This window comes from Chinchilla lanigera, unplaced genomic scaffold, assembly GCF_000276665.1.
Source record: "Chinchilla lanigera isolate Chin_1 unplaced genomic scaffold, ChiLan1.0 scaffold00014, whole genome shotgun sequence".
Classification (NCBI taxonomy): Eukaryota; Metazoa; Chordata; class Mammalia; order Rodentia; family Chinchillidae; genus Chinchilla; species Chinchilla lanigera.
In genome coordinates, this window is record NW_004955415.1 from 424002 (window position 1) to 449165 (window position 25164).

The window sequence follows — 25164 nt, forward strand, 5'->3', positions numbered from 1 at the left end:
AAAGACATGGCCTGTTCTTCCCATCAGTGTTTCCTGCTTCCCCCATCTTAAGAGAGAAGACGCGTTGGCTGCCCCCATGTCTTGATGTGTCTACAGCAGGTACTGAGTGTGGGTCAAGATTCAGCTTCTGTGTGGCCTTAACAAATGGCCACTGGAAACTTAGAATAAAATATTTAATGGTTTTCTTAAAGAAAGGTGGGGAAACAAACTGTATAGGCCATTTCTGCTAAGGTGATCTTAGTTTTAATTATCTTTTTAGATGTAGGAAGAAAGGCTGTGGGTAAGGAGCAAAACAATTTTCTGTTTTTGTGGATGGGACAGCTACATGTAGCAGGGGTCTTTTTACCCTTTGAGAGCTCAGCTATTGCACACTTACTAAGGTGGGGTCTGTTCTTTGTGTTCTCTCTGAGTTCATCTGGCATTTTGTACATGACTGCGTTCTGTGTCTAACCCACCTTGATTTCCCCTGGAGTTTGTTGGTCGTGGAGGCGCAGCACCTCGAGCTGGTGGCGTCTAAAGCTGAAGGAGGAACGGTGAGGCTGGGTGGGGATCTAGCGGAGCTGATTTTCCAGACAGGGTCAGACACCCCGTTTGTGTTTGCGACAGTCAGTGTGTCTGCCAGTGGAGTTGGGACCTCAGGGAACACGGAGGAACTGTAGCTTCCTCTGATCCCCTCTGTTGCTTCTTAGCTGCTGGCCATCATGTAGTTACTGGGTGGGGGCTGTGGCCGGACACAGAATCCAGAGATGATGGAAAAGAGCACGGAGCAAGATGGAGCTTGAAGTACAGAGTTCAGTGCCATGTGAGACGTCATATCACAGAGGTAGAATTTTGTGTTCTTTATAAGTCTAACCCAGTGATAGTCCCCATTATTTCATCATCATTTAATTTTAGGGTTCAATGCTTGGGGGCGATTCTATTGCCTTGAACTTTAAGGAAAAAGAAATGATTAGGAAAGCAGATTCCTCCTTCCAGTTCCTAATTTACCTTTCAGGCAAATGTGTTTTCGGCTAAGGATCCATCTACGTTTGTTTCAGACTTTGGCCAAATATTAGCTCAAGGTTTTTATAAATATAATTCAGATTTTAAAATTACAATCACAGGACTTTATTGTTCGTTATAATTGATTGGACTTCTCAAAATTCCTTTCATACAAATGTAAAGTTGCGTTGACATCAACCAAATGTGAGAATATTTGTACGATTATTCACCCATCTCAAAGCATTCTAAAGCAGGTTTTCTTTAATTCTGCACATAGAAATTATTATCCTTTTCCAGAATTAACAAAATAAGAGCAGCAAAAAACCCTGGATTGAGATCCAGGCATACACAGTTCTGATTCCTAACCCTCTGGAGCACATGCTTAACTTACGCATTTATTTACCTGTTTCAATAAACATTATCTCAGTGGTGGGGCAAAGATACTGTGGGTATTTGTTCAGTCTTACCTTTCTCTGTGGTTGATTCAGGGGGCATAGTGGAAATCATGTGAGGTCATCTGTGGTTAAAAGGTAACACGATTATAACAAAAATCAAATTTTAATCTGAAATCTTTTTAGTAACTGTGCTTATCAAAGAGGTAGTTTGTGGCAGAAAAAGAGAAGATTAGTAGTAGAAAATGAAAAGAAAGACAAAATGAAAGGCAAGAGAAGAAAGGGAGAACAGAACTGGCTGCTTCTCTAGCCAGTGCTCTGCGTCTTCCACGGCCAGCACCTTCCCAGACAAATACAAACCCACTGGCTTCCACCAGGTCCGACTGCTCAGGAACCCAGAGGTCTTCAAATTCTCGAGTAGTAGAATTAACTTTTTGTCATATGGACTTATATGGGTTTCTAAGTTTTAAAAACAAATACAGGGAAAATCTATTAATATAAATTTACCTTAGTACATTAACTTTATGATATTTCTTTAGAATAAAATTAATTGGCAAGAATGTCATTATTAAATAAACACAAAAATTTGAATTTGAAGATATGAATGGTGCCTCTTTCACTAGCCACCACCTCCAATTTCTGTTTTGGTTTAAATGTACAATGTTGCTGGGCGTGGTGTGGCTCGCAGGTAATCCTAGTACTTGGGAAGCTGAGGCAGGAGGATCGTTGTGAGTTCGAAGCCAGCCTGGGCTACAAAGTGAGCTCAAGGGGCTGGGGATTTAGCTCAGCGGCAAAAGCGCCTACGTGGCAAGCGCAAGGTCGTGAGTTCGGTTACCGGTACCGGAGAAAAACCAAAAAAAACCAAAAAAAAACAACAAAAACAAAAACAAAAACAAAAACAAAACCAAAGTGAGCTCAAGGCTAGTCTGAACCGCATCAGTGAGACCCTGTCTCAAAAAACAAAACAAAACAAAACAAAAAAAACACAGTATCAAAGAGGTCTTGTTTTACATTCAAGATAAATAATGTCTAATTCCTAAAGCTTCTAAAGATATGCAGCAGAATTTTAAACAGCTCTAGTGTCTAAAAGGAGGAGACATTGCTAAAGTGATCACTAACAGTGTGTTTCAAACCTAGATGCCATTAGTACATAACAGACAGCCCTCCATTGCTGACAGGTTGACAGTGGGCCCATCACTGTGGGAGGAGAGTCCCGCATGCGCACACAATTGTGTGACACAGTGTAATACGTTGTCTGGGGCCAGTCCTGCATTGGTAAGCCCCGGACTGGGCCTTGCACACTGGAGTGTGTAGTTTGCAGGCTTTACATGTGTGCGTACCTAAATTTTAAAGAAATGACAGAGAGCTATGACCTTACTGGTGATGCCATCTAGGAATCCGGACACACAAGCGGCGATGGAAGGAGACACTTAACCTGAGGTGTCACGTAAGGACTCTGCAGTGTGAGTCAGCGTATGGAGGGCCCACGTGCTCATGTGGCATAAGCAGGTTCTGCGTTAATCACAATCAAATGTGTAATTATCTGAATGCAGGTTACTATATTCTTCCTTAGAATTCTTGTGATTCTGACCACAATTCCCAATTCTCCAGGGCTGGTATCCTTCACCAGATTACTGGGGTGCTAAAGAATGACTTGGGTGATAGCAAGTAAGCCTGTATTTCCTGTAGTTTATGGTTAGTTTGTTCTTTTGTGGGGTCCTCAACCTGATGGTTTTTTGAAGCACATTATTCTTTGCATTAGATGATTCCTTGCTAATTCTCAGAATAGGGCACTAACATTTTAACTTGGTTTTAAAGGTCTCTTTGTACCTTTCTGTACTCCAAACTTCACACCCAAACAGAATTTATTTTCATTTATTTCCTTTTTGTTATCTGAAATGCCTTTTCTTTGTATCTCTTCATGTCCAAGATTGGACTCTTAGGAGTGAACATCATTTTCATTTCATACATAGATGTAGATATAGTTATAGATGATATAGGTATATACTATGTGTGTACACTGTGTACACCGTACATGCAATTATGGGTAAATTTTTAAGAAAATACTCAATGGCATGGAAATATTTTTTTCCATTATATGGAGTAGAAAAGCAATCTGAAGCTGGGTGTGGTGGTATACGCCTGTAATCCCTGCACTTGGGAGGCTGAGGCAGGAGAATCATTTTAAATATGAGGCCATCTTGGGCTACAAAGTGAATTCAAGGCCAGTCTTCACTGCAGAGTGAGACCCTGTTACAAAAACGACCAAAAAAAAAGCAATTTGAAAATTATGTTAATACTTTTAAAAGAAAAATATATAGGAAAAAACCCTCAAAAGTTCAACATCCACAGAATGTTACTAGTTGGTAGAACTAAAGATAAGGTTCATTTAACTTATTGATATTTTATACAGTGGAGAAGTAAACCTGTTTTGCTTTTGTAATAAGACATTAATTATAAAATAGGGCTAAAGTACCAGAACCTTACATCTCCTTAAATAAAACGTTTAATTGTCTGAACCCTATCTGAACTCTCACAGGTTGCTCTTACAGTTACAGTGCTCAAGTGTCCAGGTATTCTGAAGAGTGTGTAACCAGTGCGAGAGGCACTAACGTGGAAGGTCATGCTACTGTTCAGCGTCGTGTATTTTTGGTGCCCTTTTTTGTCAGCCAGCTGAACTCCACATTGGGAGCCAGTCCTAGGCTGTCTGTGCACTCGTGTTCACGGTGACGCCCCTTCCTCCATGCGCTGGCTCGCTCCCGAGAGTCACTCATGAAAGAGGACTGAGGCGTAGTATTTCCCAAAGACCTGCATGACAATTTTCAGATATTCCCTTCAACAAGAAAAGGGTATGCAATTCTTCTGTGTCGTCCTTATGAAGATTGCGTTCACATAGAAAGGTGACTGCTTTTTCTGGTGACTATACTACATAAAGAGATTTTCCTCTTGGGCCACTCTGTCATTCTGGAGTCCTGATGTGTCACTTTGTGGTTTGTTTCTTTGCATAGGCTCCTTTCCAACAACAAAAGGTTATATTGGTACTCACTGATAAGTTTTTAAAAATAAAAGTTAGGCAATTTTCCTTGAAACTTTTCTCCCTAATTTAGCATGACACAGAATTAAACAGTAGAACTGGAGGAATTTATTTGGCGATAACAAAATAAGAGAGGGAATTGTTTGGTTATACAACGGACTGTAAGAGGGCTGAGAAGGGGATTGAAGAAAATTATCAAGCATGCATGTTGTTTTTAAGTGATACTTGAGCTTAGGATGTGCAACAGCTGTGTTGTTGACTTTTTTTTTCTCGTGCCAACTCTCTTTATTTGATTGATTTTCTCCCTGACAGCTCACTGTGCTGATAAATGTGTCCATGGCCGCTGCATCGCTCCAAACACCTGTCAGTGTGAGCCTGGCTGGGGTGGGACCAACTGCTCCAGTGGTAAGTGCCCACCTGCTGCTGCCTGTCTCCGCATGTTTTTGCTGCATAGACTCCTTGTCTGCCCGTTATCCCGGGCCACAGTGCGCCTCTTCATCCCAAGCAAGGCATGGTCTGCACTCCGCATGCAGCCCTTTCATGCTGTTACTTTTAAACCTGTACATGTACTACATACAGAACTGCCGTTAATTGAGAATAAAGAGAAATACCAAGAAGGAAGGAGAGTTCATTCATTTGCTACTCACACTCCTGTGACTACGAATGCATTTTCCAGAGTGGGGTCCAGAATTTAGATTCCTTACTTTAGAAGTCAGTTGTGGTTGGAGTTTAACTTTAGTTTTTAGCTTCATTAATTTGTTTTGCTGTTGATGAAAATCTGCCGCTCAGTGATTTTAACTCAGAAACAAAACAGGTATTTTTGATATTAGCGTATGTATTGTCTCTTTATTCTGAGAAGGAAAGAGTGTTTAGGTGCTCAGATACCATTAGGGAGATACATTTATACTAAAGAAAAATTCACAAGCATCTTGGTACTTGTGAATGAAACCATAACATAGCATATAACTTGTCTTCATTATTCCTGAATTAGACTTCTAAAATGATGATATTTTGGACGATAACCAGACGATACCTATAATCCTATGTCCATTATCATAAAGACTAAATGATGGAATGTCACGAAGTACAGTTGCTGTCCGAAACTTCACTGTTAAAATTTAAGTTCCCCTGTTCACTAATTGCTGCATGCATAATTGTATTCACTCCTCCCATCTTTTTGCCTTAAAAAATGTGAGAGAAAATTGAAGTGCATCAACATGTAATGTGCAAACTGTCACTTTATAACAGTTTTAAAAAATTAGCAGGTTCCCATGACAGCACAAATTTGGCTTCATTTCCACCAAATAATTTTCTGAGACTGGTCTGAAAGTATGTTAAGCTGTCAAGATAAACTGGTTTTAAGAATTTTACTTGGCTACTTTGGAACTGGGAAGATTCCTCTTGACCTTGCTAGATCTACTTGTTTTGAATTTGTGATCTCTTAGCTCTCCCTGGAGCCGCGTTTCCAGAGGAAGCCCTTGTGCTGCATGTGCTCAGAACGCTTGGTCTGAAAGGGCCTCTTTTTTGTACCTTAGTCAGGGTGTGCATGTCTTTCTGCTCCTGAAAGGCTTCTAAGTTCTGGTGGATAACGGTCTTGCAGGGTATGGTTTTGCTTCTGTTGGAGAGCAGGAGGAGGGTGGGCATTGAGGCAGAATGTTTGGGATGTGGGGTCTGGCTTGAGTCCATTTTCTGGCCAACTGCTTTCACTAACTTTTCTAGTTTAAAAATCAGTTTTGCATAGACATTTTGAGGAAAAATAATATTTTTGTAAAGTAGTGGGAAAAGGAGAGGTGGATATATTCTTCATTTGAAAAATGAGGTGTGTTACTAATTTGGGGGCAAGAACACTGAAATTTCATTTTTATTCATACGTTGTTTCCTAAAAACTCTAGCCTACCTCAAGCAAAAAGGACAGACTGAAGAGTATACAAAACAAAAATCTACATGGGTTTCATTCTACAGAGAACTGATTTGGCCCTTCTAGAAAATAAACTGTTGCTTTATTTTGGAATTTACAGACTTCTGAGCCTAGACTCTAGAATTCTGAGTACATGCATTCTTTTAATAGTGGAAAATGATAATTAGGCAACTACTAGGATATGCTCTATAATTGAGTTACATAATGGACAAAGCATGGATAAACATGCATAGATGTCTTAATTCTTAAAGATGTCCAGAGAAAACCATTTCTGACACCTTTTTTAATGCACAAAAGAAAGTCCTATTGTGTACCGAACCACACATTGGATTTTGCTTTCTGGGTTTTGTCTGTAGCAGTTACCCTAGCTTTAGAAAATTCATGAGTTTGTATACACTTAGCCAGAAAATTTTGCAAACAAAATGTGTGTCATTACAGGAATCTACTATTCGGCAGGGTTAAAAGTCTAATTTATAAAGATTCTATCCCTATTTCCCCTACTGTCTGGTGATTGCTGTACCTAAATTCGGTGCTGTATGTTAGATACATAAAATGATTGTTTTGATAATTATTCTGGCTTTCTGTATCACTGAAGACACAACCAGGAGACAGAAACTGTAGAGCTTTTTTAGAATAGTTTTTATTTTGGAACAATTTGAGATTTACACAAAATTGCAAAGTTGGAACAATTTGAGGTTTATACAAAGTTGCAAAGTTGAGATTTAAACAAAGTCTCATACATCCACACCTAATTTCTTGTTGGTTAATTTACCATTAGTTTGTCAAAATTAAGAAACTGACACTTGTATAGTAATATTAAAAATTGTAGGGGCTGGGGATTTAGCTCAGCAGCAAAAGCGCCTGCCTGGCAAGCGCAAGGTCGTGAGTTTGGTTCCCGGTACCGGAGAAAAACAAAAACAAAAACAAAAACAAAAACAAAAAATTCTAAATGTGGGGCTAGGGATTTAGCTCAGCGGCAAAAGCACCTGCCTGGCAAGCGCAAGGTCGTGAGTTCGGTTCCCGGTACTGGAGAAAAACCAAAAAAAAAAAAAAAAAATTCAAAATGCTCCTTAAATTTCACCAATCTTTCCATTAAGGACCTTTTTTATGTTTCAGAGTTTAATCCAGGGCCCTACATTCCCTTGCCATGTCTCCCGGTCTCCTCTGTCTGTGACAATTTCTGTCTTTCCTTGTTTTTCTAGAAAAGAGCTGGCCAAGTATCCTGTAGAGTGCCCCAGGCTGTGTGTGTCTAGTGTGTTTGTGATGACTACAGAGTTATATGCCCTGCTCGTTACATCGCAGCAAGATCTTCACATGACATTCACTGTGTCATCCCTTGCCTAAAGTAGCATTCACTAGGCTTCTCCATGTGAAGCTACTATGTTTTTCTTTCCCCACGTTATCCACAGAGGCAAGTCACTAAGTCCAGCCTGCCCTCAGGGGTGAAGGACAGCCAGTTAGATCTGTGTCTTTGAGGGAGGAGTATCTACCTGTGCTATTTGGAGTCATTCTTTAAAAAAAAATTGTCTCTTCTCCATTTACCCCCAAATTTATGTCAGTTTAATTCATATGTATTTATTTGAATTTTTTTGGCTATAGGACAATATTTGTTTATTTTGTTGCTTAAATTGTTCTAGCTTTGACCATTCTGTCCTTTTGTGGTGCTCCACCCTTTGCATTTTGAGTACTTCCATGCTTTCTGGGATTATCAGATACCCATCTTGGAGTTTTCTTGCTTTAGCCTTTGAATGGCTCTTTTCTCAAAGGGGCCATCTTTTGGAGAATGTTATTTAGAAACCAAGATCTGGGAGCTACTGAAACACATAGTAAATTGAAAAGAAAAAGTTTACTAAAAGCAATGACAGTATTAAATATAACAGGAGATCAGGGTGATGAGGGACTGATCATTAAGATAGACGGAGTTCTATAGCTTGTACGAATAGCAGATGTAAAGAATAGCCGCTATGCCAGGATTTACACAAGTGTCCACTGAGGAAGTCCAGAGGGGTGTGGTCCAGATCTTGGAGAAAGCACAGCACTGGCTCACTGAGTGACAGAGGGGCTGCTGCGATACTGCTGTAGAAGAACTTGGTGGAACTGTGCCACCTAGAATTGCTAGAATTCAGTCCTACAGGACTCAGGAGAAAGCTGTTCGTGGAGAAATGTCTCCCCAGAGGTATTCTGCTGCACACAAAGGGAAGCTGTTGGCTGCTGCTCGTTGTTAGCCATAGTGTACCGCAGGGTGTGGGTGGTAGCCACACTGGTGCTGCAACAGCTTGGTGCCGTAGAAGCCCCTTTGGCTGCAGAAACAGGGCGCTGGAAAAGCTCCAGGTGTTGTGGCAGCAGGTACTAGAGGGGCCGTTACCTCGTACCCGCACTGCAGCAGCCACGTGCATTGCAGGGGTTAGCAGAGCTGGTGTACCGGGACCGAGTTGGAAAGCACTTCCTTCTGTGCATCTTTACAGCACTCTCTGCTAAGCACGCTTGACATTCAGCCAGCTGGCGAAGAAAAAATATTCAAAGGGCCTTATCCATTTTTGTAGGGGCAGTAAAGGATAGTTTTAAAGCTAGGAGGCAATAAATTGATAACTGTTGCAGCCCACTACTTTGGTTACTCTGGCACCATACTCATTCTCCCACAGCCGTTGGAGTCCTATACATCAAAGAACAGCTCTGCACTTCCACCTGATACGTATGGCTGTCCATTTTACAGGTGACGGTGTATAAGAGTAAAACTCTTATCCCAAAATAAAAATACAGCCATGGTAACCGCTGCTAATTATATTACTTTTTTTTCCAAATTTAATCACAGTTCTACTGAATGTGCTGTTTCCTGGATACTAAAGTTAACTTCCAACTTGTATTTAAAATAAAATAAGAATGGAAAGAAATAGGAAAAGAAAACAGTAAACAAAAATAAACACATGCATATAAGAAGCAAAGAGAAAAATATTAAAAACTACTACACACCTCCTCCTTGCAACTGGTCACAAAGCTCTCTGTAGAATTTCTGTGCTTCCCTTTTCACTCCCCAGTCTGCGTTTCCCTTGTCCTGAGTCGTAAACTCAGTTACTCAAGGTTTTTCACCTGATGGAGTGGCTCAAAGCTTCATTCCCAAAAGGTTTGAGTCCCCACCTGCCCTGCCTTTTTTTGGTTGATATTTTCTATTAACCTTTACTATGGAAACAGTAGGGGGTACTCCAGAGGGTCCCTGGCTTCCAAACATAATTTTCCTTTCCTGTATGTATAGAAGTGATCTGTTTGCCCCCTTGAGAATCAGAATCATTCACTCCAGCCAGAAGGGAAATCTTTTTATTGACATTAAGCGTCTAAAATGGCCGGATGGCAATAAATTAATAACTATTATACATAGTTAACTTTTTTCTTCCTAAAATATATGGGAGATTAAAAGACTGACAGTTACTTTCAAACACATGGTTTTACGACAGACCCCCTTTGAGAGTGGACGTGACTCTTCACCGTGGCCGTGGAAGGGGCCCTGCCTGGGAGGTGCCTTTGTGACCCCAGGTCTCAGTGTATTCTTGGTATTGAGAAACAGGTGTGTCACAGAACTGTACAGTGTTTGTTCCCTAGGAATGAAATCATGATTTATTTGACTAGACTCAGACATACTGCTTCTTTCTAAATTTGATTAAAACGGTTTTTTGAAAAAGCACACACATATTTTACTTTTATTGGCAACTGAATGTGTACCTTTTCCTATGCGAGGGAGCAACATTAATCTATTTTATCTGTCTCCTTCTTCCCTCTCCTCTTTCCCTCCGTTTTCCCACTCATCAGTCTAGCTGCCCAAGCAGTAATCTTCGATTTCTCTCCCGCCTCACTGGATGATAAACAACTTCCGGAGGGCAGGGCCCATGTGTTATTGATCTCTTTAACCACCATTGTGCCTGGCATGGGGTTGGACAGAAAATGTTCGCTCCATTTAATTAGATTGAATGAGTGGCATAATTCTGTAGCATTCTAAGTAGGTCATTCATGTGTTCACTTTGTGAACTTCCATGAAGTGATCTCCTGTGCAGAGGATGCTGGAGACAGAGGAATGAACGGGGAATGGTGCTGATCTCAAAGCTCACAGCTTGGGAGATAGGCAGACAGAAAGTGTGAGGAAAGGACCAGTGGCAGTAGAAGAGGGAGAGTGAGGAAAGCTAGGTGGGGTGGGTGGGGTAGTTCTGGGGTTTCTGAATAGATGAGGGCACAAGAAGGTTACATGGAATGCTGGGGCTCGAAAGCAGGGTGTGTGGGGTGGGAAGTAATAATGAGAAGATGATAACCAGAGACCAAGTTTCCAGAAACTTCTCTGAGAGGCCAAGGAGAGTGAGCAAAGAAATAAGGAAGTAAATGTAAGAAGCACATGTAGGGTCAAAAAAAAGGTTTTGTTTGTTTGCTTTTGTTTATGTTTTAAGATGAGCATGACTCAGAGGCTTAGAGGATGATGTCAGGAGGCCGTGTGGAGGGAGGAGCCCTTTATGGAGCCTCACTGCTCCCAGAAGACAGTTAGGAGGTGGGATGGGATCACAGGTGCTGGTAGAAGCATTAGCAGGAAGAACTTCACCTTAAGAATGGGGCGGAGTTGATAGTACAGGACGGTGAAGGCGGGAGACATGGCTAGAGCACACGCAGATCAGATCGGTGCCCAGAAAATGCTGGAACCAGACTACTGTCATTCAGAGGCAGTAGCTGCAGTCACCATTGGTGCTGTCTTGTCCAAGAGGAGGCGAAGGGAAAATAACTGAGTTTGGCAACAATGAGGGAATAAAGCAGGAGGCAGGGGTGGGTAGTGCTGGACAAGTATTAAAAGAAATCCTCTGAGAGATGTGAGAGATGATGGGTTTGTAACGGGACCAATGTGGACTTTCCTCCTTGTAACATTAAGAATGCTGGGCCAGATTATAATTATGATCTATTTCAAGCAAATGATTCTATGTGTGATTTCCCTTAATGAATATATGTATGCAGTTCCTGAAACCTTTCTTTCTTTGGGTTAGAAACTCTAGATCATTTGTGTGAGTAGTAATAATATATTTGTTTTGTTAATCTATATAAGCCTATTTATAGTTTTTCTAAGTGGCTATAGAGAAGTTTATTTCTCCTATGGCTATAGGACCCAAAAGGGAGAGTCCCAAATCAGTCAGCAAATCTTTTCTTTTTCTTTTCTTTTTTTCCAGTACCAGGAATTGAACTCATGACCTCATGCTTGCCAGGCAGGCGCTGTGCCGCTGAGCTAAATCCCCAGCCCCAGCAAATCATTTTCAAACGCGTGTCCTCCGAGCTCTTTGCTTTTGACGTTAGTATCAAATAGAGAAAGAACTAGAAATTAATTTTATTTTAGAAAATCCAAGCTGGTCTTATTTAGTCACTAAAGCATTTCTGGTCCTTGTAAGAAGTAAATGTTTGTCTAGGATGCAAGGCTGCCCCCCACATTTTCTGGTACAGCACAGCGTAAGGAGCAATGCAAGCTTGCAGTGCATCACAGGAGTAAGTAATAGGAACTTTCCTGCAGGGTATTCGGATGGAGAGATCCAGCTAAAAGGCATTACAAGCCAGAAATTGTAAGGTACAAAAACCGAAATGTTCTCAAGCAAGGTCTGCTAGCTAGATCTTTGCCCAGACACAATGGGGTGATGGACGTTATCTAAGAAGAGAAGGCCTCCGGGAGCCCAGTCCGCACAAACAGCCGTAGCTTGCCCGTCGCCTGTCAGACTGACTTCAGAAACCTGCTTGATGGGGCAGCCAGAGTAAAAAGAGATTGTTAGGGCTCACTGGTGCTGGAGGCAGACACTAACGATAGGAGGGAAGGCGGAATGATTCATCAGAACAGTTCATCAGAACTGCCCCGGAGGCCCCAGTTTCACTGATGGGCCTTCCGTATGGTTTGATCAAAGTTATGGAAGGAGTCTGAAATGGGGACGTTCTTGACCACTCCCCGGAGGGGCAGAGAACACCCATCTGTATCCGCATCCCCAAGCCACTCCCTGGAGTGAGTGCTCTCGTCCTAGCCGCTCTCCTTTCCTGCAATGTTTCTGTGCCTCACTTCTCTCATGTTTAAAATAAAAATAAGAGCAGGTACTTCGCGTGCTTGTGAGGATGCAGTGGTGAAATACCTGGCAGCACACTCATGGAAAGTAGGCGATGTTTGCAGTTCTTGCACGAAGACCCTAACTTCCACTACACGCTTTTGCATGTACCCTAGATTTTTACCAGTAAACAGGACAGCTCTGGGTGGACATCTCTGTCCTGTAGGGCCCGCCACCCTGCTTTTGTTTTCGATTTCTTACCAGAAGTTTCTCCAAAGAGAAACGTATTGGAACAGTGTTTTTTAAATTTTGTTTTGTTGCATTATTTCCAATTTCTGGCCGTGGATTTCTGTAGCAGATGAACTTACGTCTGGTCTGTACTGCTTCTGGCACAGTGTGAATACTATAGACATTTACATTACTCGTGCGAGTGAGTTCAAAGGCAGTGGCTAGAAAGATAAGATCAGACTGTCACATTGTTCGTTTCCACTCCACATCATTTATTGATTTTTGAAAACTCTGTGCAGTATTCATTTGTCAAGAAACTTTGTTGGTTTAACTCTAAAATAGAAGCAGATCTAATCTCTTCTCATTGCCTCTGCCACTGCCACTGTAATTGAGGCTACCACTGATGATTGCTGTGGTCTTTTTGCTGGTTTCTGCTTCTTTTCTGGGTCTGCCAAGAGCCCATTCTCTGTGTGGAGACCAGAGTGATCTTGTAAAACTGTGCTTCAGAGCATGGTGTTCCCCTTTGCAGCATTCCTCAGGATGGTTGGAATAAACGCCCTGAGCTGCCTGGGAGAGCTGTTGCTCCTTGTCTCTCTGAATCCTTTGCATTTAAAGTCTCTCTCAGAGGATAACACCACTCGGCCTCTGCCTTCCTTTGTGAGACAGTGGCTTCGTTTCTCCTTTGCACTTGATATTTCCTCTGCCTAGAATACTCCTCTCATTGGACCCTTCCTTGGGTCAGCCTCAGTGCCACCGTCGTGGGGAGATTTTTCTGACCTCTGCCTACAAATAGTATCTTCTGTTACTCTTTGTCGTCTCCTTTTTAATTATTATTATTTTGGCGCTCTGAAAATACTTGATTTATTTCTTGGTTTTGGTACTTCTGGTCTGTTCTCCCCTGCAGAATGCAAGCCTCCTAAAAACACAGATCTTCTCTGTTGTACTCACTGCTGCCTTGCTGTCATTTAACGCCTAGCACAGTAACGGGCATGCAGTCGCACTCAGTAAATATTTGTAAGTGGAAGGAATGAAGGCATAAAGGTGCCAGGAGCAGTAATGGACATAAAAATGATATACAAGAGGTGAGTAACAAGGTGCTTTCAGCTTAATGAGAGGACCTGAAGGCTGTACATCAACAGGGGCAGGACTTGCAGAAGTCAAGCGGGGAGTGGCCAAAGGCCTTCTAGAGCAAGGGCAGGAGGAGCCAAGGTCTTCCTTAGGTAGAACAGGCTTCTGTGACTTCAGGATTCACCCTGACCATTGCAGTGTACGTACAGCCCTCCTCGGGGACTTGGCAGAAGATTGCTTGCCCAGAAACTGACAGCTGCAGCACAGCCGTAGAAGCCAGGCAAAGTATAGCAGACGTGTTTTTCATGATCTTTGAGGAAAATGTGGTTCTGGGAGCTCCTCTCCCTCCGGAGCAAGAAGATTGAAATATAAACATAGAGGATATTACTCACATGGGAGGCATGACATTTGAAATGGTGAGAAGTGTTTGAAAGTCAACCTTCATGAATGGAGAACACTTAACAATTCTGCCCTCTAAATTGTTGCATATTCCTTCTCAAGGTGAAGATTCTGTACAATGATATAAGGTGTAGTGTTAGTTTTTACCCAAATGACATATGAACAGAAAGAAATTAGGCAAAGAAATTTAGACTACCAATTATTTCAAATCACATAGCACCGAGAAGAATTTCATTAACCTCTTAATGCTCCCTTTTTATCAAATAAATAGCACAGAATAAGTTGGCCTAGTTTTTAAAATATTCACATAGGAAGTATGAGATTGTAAATTTTGTAATTTTTCCATATAAATATGAAGAAGCCTTTCTCTGATTGCCATAACGTGCTTCGTGGCTGCTTTGCGTGGAGTGCGGTGCACTATCCATGCTGTCTACCTTCTCCTGTTGCTCAGCCCACTGACTCTGATAGATCTACATCTATGTGTGTTTTCTTAGGGCTGACGTGGTCAGGCGGCTAAAGTCACTCTCCTAGATTATTTATAACCCAGTGTCTTTCATGTCCACCGCTGATATTTTATTGTTTTTTTTTTGTTTTTTTTCTCCGGTACCGGGAACCGAACTCACAACCTTGCGCTTGCCAGGCAGGCACTTTTGCTGCTGAGCTAAATCCCCAGCCCCTGATATTTTATTGTTTGTGACTATATCCAAGATTTTTAAATACTTAAAAATTTGCCTCAGTGGCTGTGCCAGTGCACTCCCACCAGCAGTGGAGAAGGGTTCCTTCTCCCCACAGCCCCTCCAGCATTTGTTATTGGTTGATTTCTTGATGACAGCCATTCTTTCTGGGGTGAGATGGAATCTCAGTGTTGTTTTAATTTGCATTTCTTGAACGACCTATGATGTTGAACATTTTTTCATATATTTATTTACCATTTGTATTGCTTTATCTGAGAAGTGTGTATTCATCTCAGATGCCTACTTTTGGATTGGGTCTTTGAATTTGGTGGGCCTGATTTTTTTAATTCTTTATATGTTCTAGATAGAAGTCCTTTGTCTGAGGGACAGTTGGCTGTGGGGATGCCTCAAAAAATGAGGATTATATGTACCATTTGACCCAGCTATTCCCCTTCTGGGTATTTTTCCAGAAGAATTGAAAACATCATACCACAGCAACACATGTGCACCCATATTTATAGCAGCACAATTTGTCATAGCTAAATCTTGGAAATAGCCCAAATCCCCATTGACTGAGGAATGGATAAAAAAGATATGGTATTTTTATACAATGAAGTATTACTCAGCTATAAAGAAAAATAAACTCAAGGCTTTTATAAGGTAAATGGATGCCACTAGAGACCATACTCATAAGTGAAATAAATCAGGCCCACATGTATAAACATCATATTGTCTCCCTAGTGTAAGAACCTGAAAGAGTAAACAAAATCCAAAAAGTAAAATAGATATTGTGAAAGGGAAAAAAACTACCCAAAAGAAAAGAACAACTGTGATGAGGGAAAGCAAAAAAGAAGGAAGGGGAAAAATTACATATATGTATACACAAGATAGCTAAGATAATTATGCTATTAATTTCTATTGGTTTATTGAAGGGGATAGTTAATGCTTAATTTTTTAAAATTTTTGACCAATTTTGCATGCTAATTTCTGGTAATCTGAACAATTACTTTGAAGGTAACAATATACAATATAACAACTGTTGCTGATTTCCTATCATCTTGTTTTGAAATTCTGTATCTTTTTAATGTTTTTTAAAAAAATTTATTCTCTTTAAAAAATTTTTTTCTTATACTACATATTTTTAAAGAGTCTTAATTTTTTTCTTGTTTGGTAAAAACGTTTTAATTCTTAAAAACATCTTTTAATTTGAAATATAGTCTACAGCCATACTACCCTGAACGCACCCGATCTCATCTGAAATCTAGCTGATTTCAAAGAGTTTGAACATTTGTGCCTATAGCCTGGAGCAAATTAAACACATGTAAGTTGTATAAAACCAACAAAGGGTGGAACGTAATAAAACTATAATACTTATCTTACTTATAGAGGACTATCCCAGCAGGTTAGATAGTAGAGATCACAGAAACTTAGCTCTAGGTTCATGAATGAATGTGTTATTTTAAATTGTACTGCTGGTGGGAGTGTAGATTGGTGAAGCCACTGTGGAATCAGTTTGGAGATTCATAAAAAGCCTAGGATTAGAAGTCCCACTTAACTCAGCTATTCCCCTTCTGGGTATTTTCCCAGAAGAATTAAAAACATCATACCACAGCAACGTATGTACTCCCATGTCAATTTGTCATCGCTAAATCTTGGAAACAACCCATATACCCATCAACTGGGGAATGGATAAAAAAGAAGTGGTATTTTATAAAATGGAGTCTTACTCAGCTATAAAGAAAGATAAACTCAAGGCTCTTATAGGTAGATGGATGCCACTAGAGACCATACTCATAAGTGAAATAAATCAGGCCCACATGTATAAACATCATATTGTCTCCCTAATGTAAGAACCTGAAAGAGTAAACAAAATCCAAAATGTACAATAGATAATATGAAAGGGAAAGAAATTGCTCAAAGGAAGGAACAACTGGGAGGAGGGAAAGAAGAAAAAGAAAGAAGAAAGGCAAAATATAAATATATATGTATACAGAAGGACAGCTGGGATAACTGTACTGCTCATGTCTGGTGCTTTATTGAAAGGAACAGTTAATTCTTAACATTTTTTATATTATGACCAATTTTGCTTGCTTATATCTGGTAATCTGAGCAACTGATTTGAAGATAACAATATGCAATAGAACTACCATTGGTGACTTCCACCATTTTGTCTAGTGAAACTCTGTATTGTCTCTAATGTTTTTTAATAATTTTTTTTATTCTCTTTAATGGTTTGAACAATCTTCTGTTCTTACATCTGGTAATCTAAGCAACATAGTTGAAGATAACAATATGCAATGTAACAACCTCTGTTAATTCCTGTCATTTTGTTTTGAAACTCTGTATCATTTTTAATGTTCTTGCTTTGTTTTATTAATGTCTGTGAGGTTGGTATTTTGCTATTGTTCTTTTTTTACTACTCTCTTTAAAATAACAAACAAACAAAAAAAATGAGTAGTTTTACCACTCATGCCTGCTGGCAAAACCAGAGGAGGTAACTTTTAAGAACAGTTTAAATTTTAGTGGAATGGATTTGACTTTGAAGTTAACACATATATAATTGAGAAATTTTGTTCCTTAAAAACTAAGAACCTTATTTAGTACTATGTAATCAGATTTACCCATGTTATGTTAGTTTTTAGACTATATAGACCATATCAAAGTTTAAAATTTCTTTGATAGAAGATACCCTAAGCTGAGAGAAGAGATTGTAAGTAGCTTTTTGCAAAAAATGAATCTATTTTGTAATAGATTTTTGTGTAAAATGGACAAATGTAGAATGGACTAATATGTAGAATTAGTCCTGCAAACCAACAAGAAAAAAAGCACTTAAATTTAGAATAGGCAAATGATTCAGTGAAGTAATTGAATGGCAAGGGAAACTGGCTGGAATTTGTTTTTCTTCATAATAACCATGATAAAGGAGCAGAGACCAGTTCTCACCATCTGCATGGCAAAAGCTAAGAAGTCCGACAATATCAAGTGTTGACAAGGATATGAGAGGAAGTTTCCATACACTGTTCCAATGGTAGTAAATTAGCAGAATAATTTTAGACATTGATTTGGCTGTCTGTACAGTAACATTGCAGTATGTGTGGACAGTGTGATCTAGCAGTTTTACTTCTACACCTTTATAACTTGTCCGTATACTTTGGGGAAACCATATATGAGGGGATATATGCTTTACATCTTTATAATGTTCAAAATTTGGTAACCACTTAAAATGGCTATGTGTAGTGGAGAAGCTAAATTTGTTGGGAGGCTGTTGATATAGCAGAAAGTTATATAATAACATACTAATGAACTAAATAGTCTATTACTGTAAAACGCTGTATGCATTTCCACTCCATTAGCAACTGCATCAATATTAGTAGACCTCAGTATCAAAATTCTGGGTTGGAATAAAGCAGTGATACATAGTGCTCTATATATTTTATGTAAAACTAATGAAAAGTTAGATGATTGTAGTATACATTATTTCTGAACACCACACAGAGAGACTAGAAGGAGGCATATTAAATCCATGACAGTTACCTCAGAGAAAGATAAGGAAGGAACCTGAAGCTAGACACAGAGGAGGCGTAGAGAACTTCAACCTTCTGTGCAGCAGTTTATTTGCATCACTGAATGATGAAACTGTGATCCAGTGATAGTGTTCACAACAGTTAATTCTTGACTGTGGTTGCCTGGACCTTTGAGATAATATTATTTGTAGTCAGAAAAATTTTCCTCACTGAGCACGATGTGCACACCTGTAATCCCAGCACTTGGGAGGCTGAGGCAGGAGGATCACTGTGCTGCAAGTTTGAGACCAGCCTGGGCTACATAGTAAGTTCAAGCCACTCTAAACTATGTAGTGAGACCTTGCCTCAAAAAAAAAAAAAAAAGATACACTTTTCTCAAGAAAATGACACTGAAGCTTTCAAATCATCCCGTTCTGGGCTTGGCTTTCTTACTGTGGGATTTTAGATAAATCATTTAGTTTCTGCTCCTCAGCCTCTTGCTCATGTCCGAAGAGCAGATATACTTGCACAGTGGTGATCTGGATCCTTATCCTTCATATCTCCCCGAATGAGAGAAGTCCTCTCATTCTTTCTGCATAGGGTGCAGTGGACATAGGTTCTCTGCCTTCAGCATCCTGTGTACTCTGACACCGAGCACATTCGCAGGTGACATCTGTGAGCCAGTCTCTTCCATTAGGTAAAGAATCTCAGCGATACACATGAGGAGCAAGTAGAATGTGTTCAGTAAACGGAACTTAGTAGCCGCAGAAGATGCTGATAACACTTCAGTGAAAGGATAAACGAGCAAAAGAATGAAAATGTAAGACTGACAAAGTAAGTCATCCTGTAACAGCTCCAAAGGTTGATATTATTCCCTCAATGTCAGTGAATATACTTAATCCTTCCACGTCCTTCCTTAATCCCAGCCTATAGTTTATATCCTTGAGATTTTCCTGTACTGTGGATAAAGTCACCAATATTCTTTCATACAGAGATACCAACATTTATATTTATATTTAGGTGTACTGACGTATAAATGTTTCACATCCTTTTTTCCTGGTTCTTAATTTGAGATAAACCAACACTGAAGTTGTGAAATAACCGTTCATGCTTTAAAAATTCATTTAAGAAACATTTTTGAGAAGCATAAAGATTCTAAACCATGGAATAAAATGAATCTAATGGCACCGGATGGCGGGCTACAGTGATGTGGACCCTCTCTCAGCTCCCGCATGGCTTTTTTGACATGGAAAGAACGTGGAGTTTTAGCGCTTTCAGGGGATATGGAAAATCTCTTTTCATTGTTCTTCTTCATGGATGGAAAAGCTTTACAAAGCTGTTTTATTTTGAAAGCTCCTGATGTTTTGAATAAGGGTCTTTCATGTTAACAAAGGGAAAGACCACAGCCTTGTAGGCCTGAAGCACAAGGAATGGAATCCCAAGGGGATTAGAGGCCCCAGGGAAACAGAGGGTGCATATTTCTGGAAGAACCCTGTTTTTCAATTGAAAAACAGTAGAAAATTATTTTGTCTCTTTAAAAAACACCCACTGTGTAGAAATGTGTTCTTGAGAATGACTTACTTGTGATTTTCCTGTACATTAGAAGATGAAGGGTTGAATTTTCTTGTCTGTTAATATCTGTTTAGGAGAGCATCCAGAGCTAAAGTTCAGGTAAAAATAGATTTCCAAGACAGTATGCTGCCTTCCATGCTTCCTAATGGATGCTTGACATTTATTCTATATGTTAAGGGCACTTATAGCCTTAGTTACTTCCCACAGCACCCCGGTGGGCTTAGTTATGCACTATAAGCTGACATCCTTTTCCTCACATTAAACTCGAGTTCTAAGATTCAATATGTTATCATTCTATAAGTGTCTGATAAAAATGTATTATCACTAACATTATTGGCCCACACATAATTTTACAGTTACATCGTAGAGGTATTAAGTTGTTTTTTTTGTTTTGTTTTGTTTTGTTTTAAGTCCTGACCTATTTAGTTCATCTAGGGATGCTTAGGTGTAATACAAATACAGAGAGCTGGACCCCTTTATTGCTCTGTAAGCTAAGCTTTGACTTTAACATCTGGTAATTTAAATTTTATTTTAAGGTTGTTTCTGTGGTCTTAGTTGGTGAACTGAGGGCATAAATAAACACCTAAAATCTAGTCAGTGGGATCATTTGGTGCCTACAATTTGACAAAGTTCTCTAGATTTTATTTATGGCAATCTATTTTTTTAAGCTAAGGTAGAGATTGGTAAGAAATTCATGTGTTTGTTTCTTTTTCTTTTACATTTTTGGGTCTGATATGCAAGCATATACTACTGGACATACAATAATCAGCAAATGGGACATTTCTAAGTGCAGTTTTTAATTGTTAATTACGAGTAACATGTAAGATGAGAGATAGTGCTGGCTTTCACTTCTGGCTTGAGCTTTTCTAGTTAGCTTTATAACAGTGGATGAAAGGTCCAGGACTTGGTTTTTCAGAGTTACTGGGTAGTTTTATTTTTGATAGCCACATTGTGAAAACCAAGTTGTCCTTTTTGGCATAAATAATTCATGTGAGACAAACAACACAAACCAATATTAGGTATGTTATTCCAATGTCAATGCAGCTGGAGGGTGTTGGGGCATTATTTTTCCTGGGATGGGATGTTTCTGTGTGCACAGTCATTCCAGAAATGCAAATTAAAACCACACTGAGATTCCATCTCACCCCAGAAAGAATGGCTATTATCAAGAAATCAACCAATAACAAGTGCTGGAGAGGCTGTGGGGAAGAAGGAACCCTTCTCCACTGCTAGTGGGAGTGTAGACTGGCAAAGCCCCTGTGGAAATCAGTGTGGAGATTCCTGAAAAGACCAGGATTGGAGATCCCATTCGACCCAGGTATCTGCCTTCTGGGTATCCTTCTAGAAGAATTAAAAACACTGTAGCACAACAATATATGTGCACCCATGTTTGTAGCAGCACACTTTGTAATAGCTGAATTTTGGAAACAACCCATATGCCCATCCACTGAGGAATGGATAAAAAAGATGTGGTATTTTTATATAATGGAGTATTACTCAGCTATAAAGAAAGATAAACTCAAGGCTTTTATAGGTAAATGAATGCCACTAGAAACCATATTCATAAGTGAGATAAATCAGATTCATATGTGTAAACATTGTATTGTCTCGCTAGTATAAGAAACTGAAAGAGTATATAAGATGCAAAATGTACAATCGATATTGTGAAAGGGAAAGAAACTGCTCAAAAGGAAAGAACAACTGGGATGGAAGGAAAGAGAAAAGAAGGAAGGAAAAAAAATATGTATATACACACACAAGATAGCTGAGATAATTGTACTACTAATTTCTATTCATTGCAAGGGATAGTTAAATTATTTGATCAATTTTTCATGTGTATGTTTTGTAATCTGAACAACTACTTCAAAGATAACAATACTCAATATAACCATTGTAATTTCCTGTCATCTTGTTTTGAAATTCCGTATCATTTTTATTTTTACATTCTCTTTAAAATAATAAAAAAATTATCAAATTCTCAGGAAGAATAGAAAGAGATGTATAAAGCACAGAGTGTAGAACCAGCCATGACAGATATACAGCACATACAAAAATTTTTAACACATTTCTTGCTTTTCTCTTATTGCCAAAAGGATACTGTTTATAGTAGACATTTTAGAAAGTCTGGTTCAACCAAATCAATTAAGGAAAAATCCTGTATACTCTCCCGCAGACCCGAGATAGTCGATTGTGCCATTGTACTGTGGAGCCTCAATGACCCTCTATCTGTTTATCCTTCTCATTCTCCTCTTCTCTCTCGGCCTCCAGAGATTAGGTTCATCCATGTGCCATTGCTGATATTTGGCCATGTTTTATTTGAATTAATGACAGTTTCATCTGGCTCATTTTAATATACTGCTAACATTGTGCAGTATGGTGCATAGTGTCTTTTAGTCTTTTTTTTACAGGTATGATGCTGCAAACATTTTTCCAATTTATTAAATATTCTTTTATAATATGACTTTTAATTGTGCATTATTTTACATTATATAAGTAGTATTTTTTTACCAGTCTCCTATTACTGGAAAATTAAGTTGTTTCCAATTTTTTTTATTATAACAGTGCTGAGTGCCATATAAGCTTTTGAGGAACTGAAATGTAGTGGTTTAGAACGCAGACTCTGGCCACGCATGGTGGTATACACTTGTAATCCCAGCACTTGGGAGGCTGAAGTAGGAGGATTGCCGCAAGTTCAAAGCCTGACCTGGGCTACATAGTGAGTTTAGGACCAGCCTGGACTATGTAGAGAGACGCAGTCTCAAAAAAAAAAAGGGGAACACAGACTGTACGGCCGGGTGGTTTCTGCATAACCACTTCCTACCTATGTGACTTTGATCAAATCAACTAAGTCTTAGGTCAACTAAATCAACTAAGTCTTAAGTCCTTCATCCACAAAATAAAGATAACAGAGCCCATAGAGTCACTCAGAATTAACCCATCTTTAGTGTTTAAAATAGGATCTGTGGGCACACAAATATTATTAATGAGTTAAGTTATTTAGCTATTGTTTCTGAACACCTATGTGCTTATTTATTTCAAAAAAAATAATGGATAAGAGGCTTTTGGTACAGAATAAACTCTAAAAAGAGATGGTTAAAAAGAAGTAATTTATTCTTCAGTAGTGCTGTATAAGAATGTTGGTTTCTACATTACGGCAGAGGCAGATCAGCCTCAGCATACCCTACTCATGACTGAACTAGCACAGACTTACAAAGGTTTGACGGTCGTGAAATCGGGATGCATCTGACCATCATTGTTACCCAGGTGACCACTGTTTGTATGAAGCTTGTTGACAACTACTAAGATCACGGGAGAATATCAGTGTGTCTTAACATCTGTGAATTTCATTTTCATTTAGCAGATATGAAACAGATAAATGTACATAAGAATTGTGGTCTAAGTGTGAAGTAAATGACATAAAAAATAGGTTATGCAGTTTTCAAAGAACATCTTTGATTAAATCTCAGAACTGTACCTGAAGAACTAATGCGGCTCCTGGCTGCTTTTGGAAGACTGGCGAGGACTGATGGAGGGAGCAGAAGGTCTGCTGTCTCTCCACCTCTGCCTGTATTTCTAGAGCCATAATTCGGGCCTTAGTGCAATTGCGTAGAAGCCCAAGACAGCATTCTTTGGCTATTGTATGCATCATTCTCTCTGAATTAAATACCTCCTGCCGACTCCACCCCTCTCACACCTTGACTTCCTATTTTAAAAGTCTACCAGTTATCTAAACATGGTGCACTCTGCCTGTAGGTCTTAGCTTACACATACGTTAGCTAGGGAGCTTTTTCTGATACCCTGATATTTGTTAATTATTATTCCTATTTCCTGTTGTACTCATCCCATTCCTTTACTTTACTTGTTATACAGTATTTTAGTTCCTACTGACTTGATGTCTGTCTCGTTAAACTAAAAGTTTCTAGAAATGAGTGTTCTTTTGCTCTGCTTTGGACTCCAGGTCTGGTACCATGTCTGGCCCATGGCAGGGGCTTAATAGATTTAAAGTGAATGAATTACCTTACCCAGCCCATGACGGTAACCTGTGATTACTGGATGTAGTCATAAGGGTTCCAGCATGACTTCACTGTTTTGGGAAGATCTAGTGCTTTGCTAATGTTCACTAAGAGTTGGAGCATAAATTATGTACTTCTAATATTATGCAGTCTAAAATTCCTTTTATTTCAAATTTATTATGAGTGCTTATTTTAGAGCAAGCTGTTGGTGCCTGTCTGAGAGCCTCGTTAAGTTGTCTCTTTAACATTGCATGAATCAGGGCATACCACATCTGAGAGCCTATTTCCAGCTGTTGGTACAGTGAGAGCGGAAACCAGAAGCTGAAAATGAGTCATCAGTCACTTGCCAGCATTTAGGCTCCTTTCAGCTTAATCTGAAACAAAATTGTGTTCCTTTGTTTTTTCCCTCTCAAGATACTCACGCTATTTGCTTGTCAGCTAAGTTTTTCTGAGTTGCCCGTGAGTGATTACCCAGTCGGTTTCTCTTGTGGAGTGAAACTCTTGCCCCTTGAGATTAAAATGTTAATTAAAAGATGTCAGCTGGTTTGTGTTTATACTTTCTTTTTTTTTTGTACCAAGAATTGAACTCAGGACCTTGTGCTTGCCAGGTAGGCGCTTGTCCCTCCAAGCTATATCTCCAGCCCTTATACTCTTTCTAAATCCATCAAATATGGTGCTTGAATTGAGGGTAATTGGTCAAATTTTGCACTCACTTAAGGGCCAAAAATGTTGCCTCTTGTCTAGACAAACTCTGCATACCCTAGAATCTGTTGGGATCAGGGGAAAAAACTGATTAGTTTTGTAGTAGAGTTTGTGTGACACCGTGGGATACACCTAAGAACGGGTGTGCTGAAGTAGATTAACTGTAACACATGGAGACAGAAAAGGCAGTCACTGTGATGCCTGAACTCAACCCAGGCTTCTGTGTCATATCATGTATCTGAGTAACTCTTGTCCATGCAACAGTATTTGCATTGTGAGATCTGTGTATCAGTGGCCTTTTAAGAAAATGTAGCCCTGAGCAGGGACAGTGTCTCTTCAAAGCATGCCAGAGTGCTTAGATATAGCCAGGAAATTAACCATGTCAGGAGGCAGGATAATATATCCTGTGAAGCCTGAAACCTCTTTTCCTATGCTAATAATTGTCAATTTGTGCTATTTCTTGTCTCTTTCTTTTTTGGGTGGGGGTTGAGACAGGGTTTCACTATGTAATGCAGACTGACCTTGAACTCAGTTAATGTAGCGCAGTCTGGCCTTGATCTCACCATGATCCTCCTGCCTCAGCCTTCCCAGTGCTGGGATTACAAGTGTGTGTCACTGTGCCTGGTTCACATGTGCTATTTC

The 25164-nt window shown here is 39.6% G+C and overlaps 1 protein-coding gene across 2 annotated transcripts in view; it reads left to right on the forward strand.

The window, feature by feature from the left end:
* Megf10 (multiple EGF-like-domains 10) overlaps positions 1-25164 on the forward strand; it is a 119516-nt gene that overhangs the window by 30360 nt on the left and 63992 nt on the right. For both annotated transcript variants that reach the window (XM_013512378.1, XM_013512379.1), the window contains one exon: positions 4720-4812. In XM_013512378.1, coding sequence (XP_013367832.1) covers positions 4720-4812 — 93 coding nt within the window. The remainder of the gene's footprint in view (positions 1-4719; positions 4813-25164) is intronic.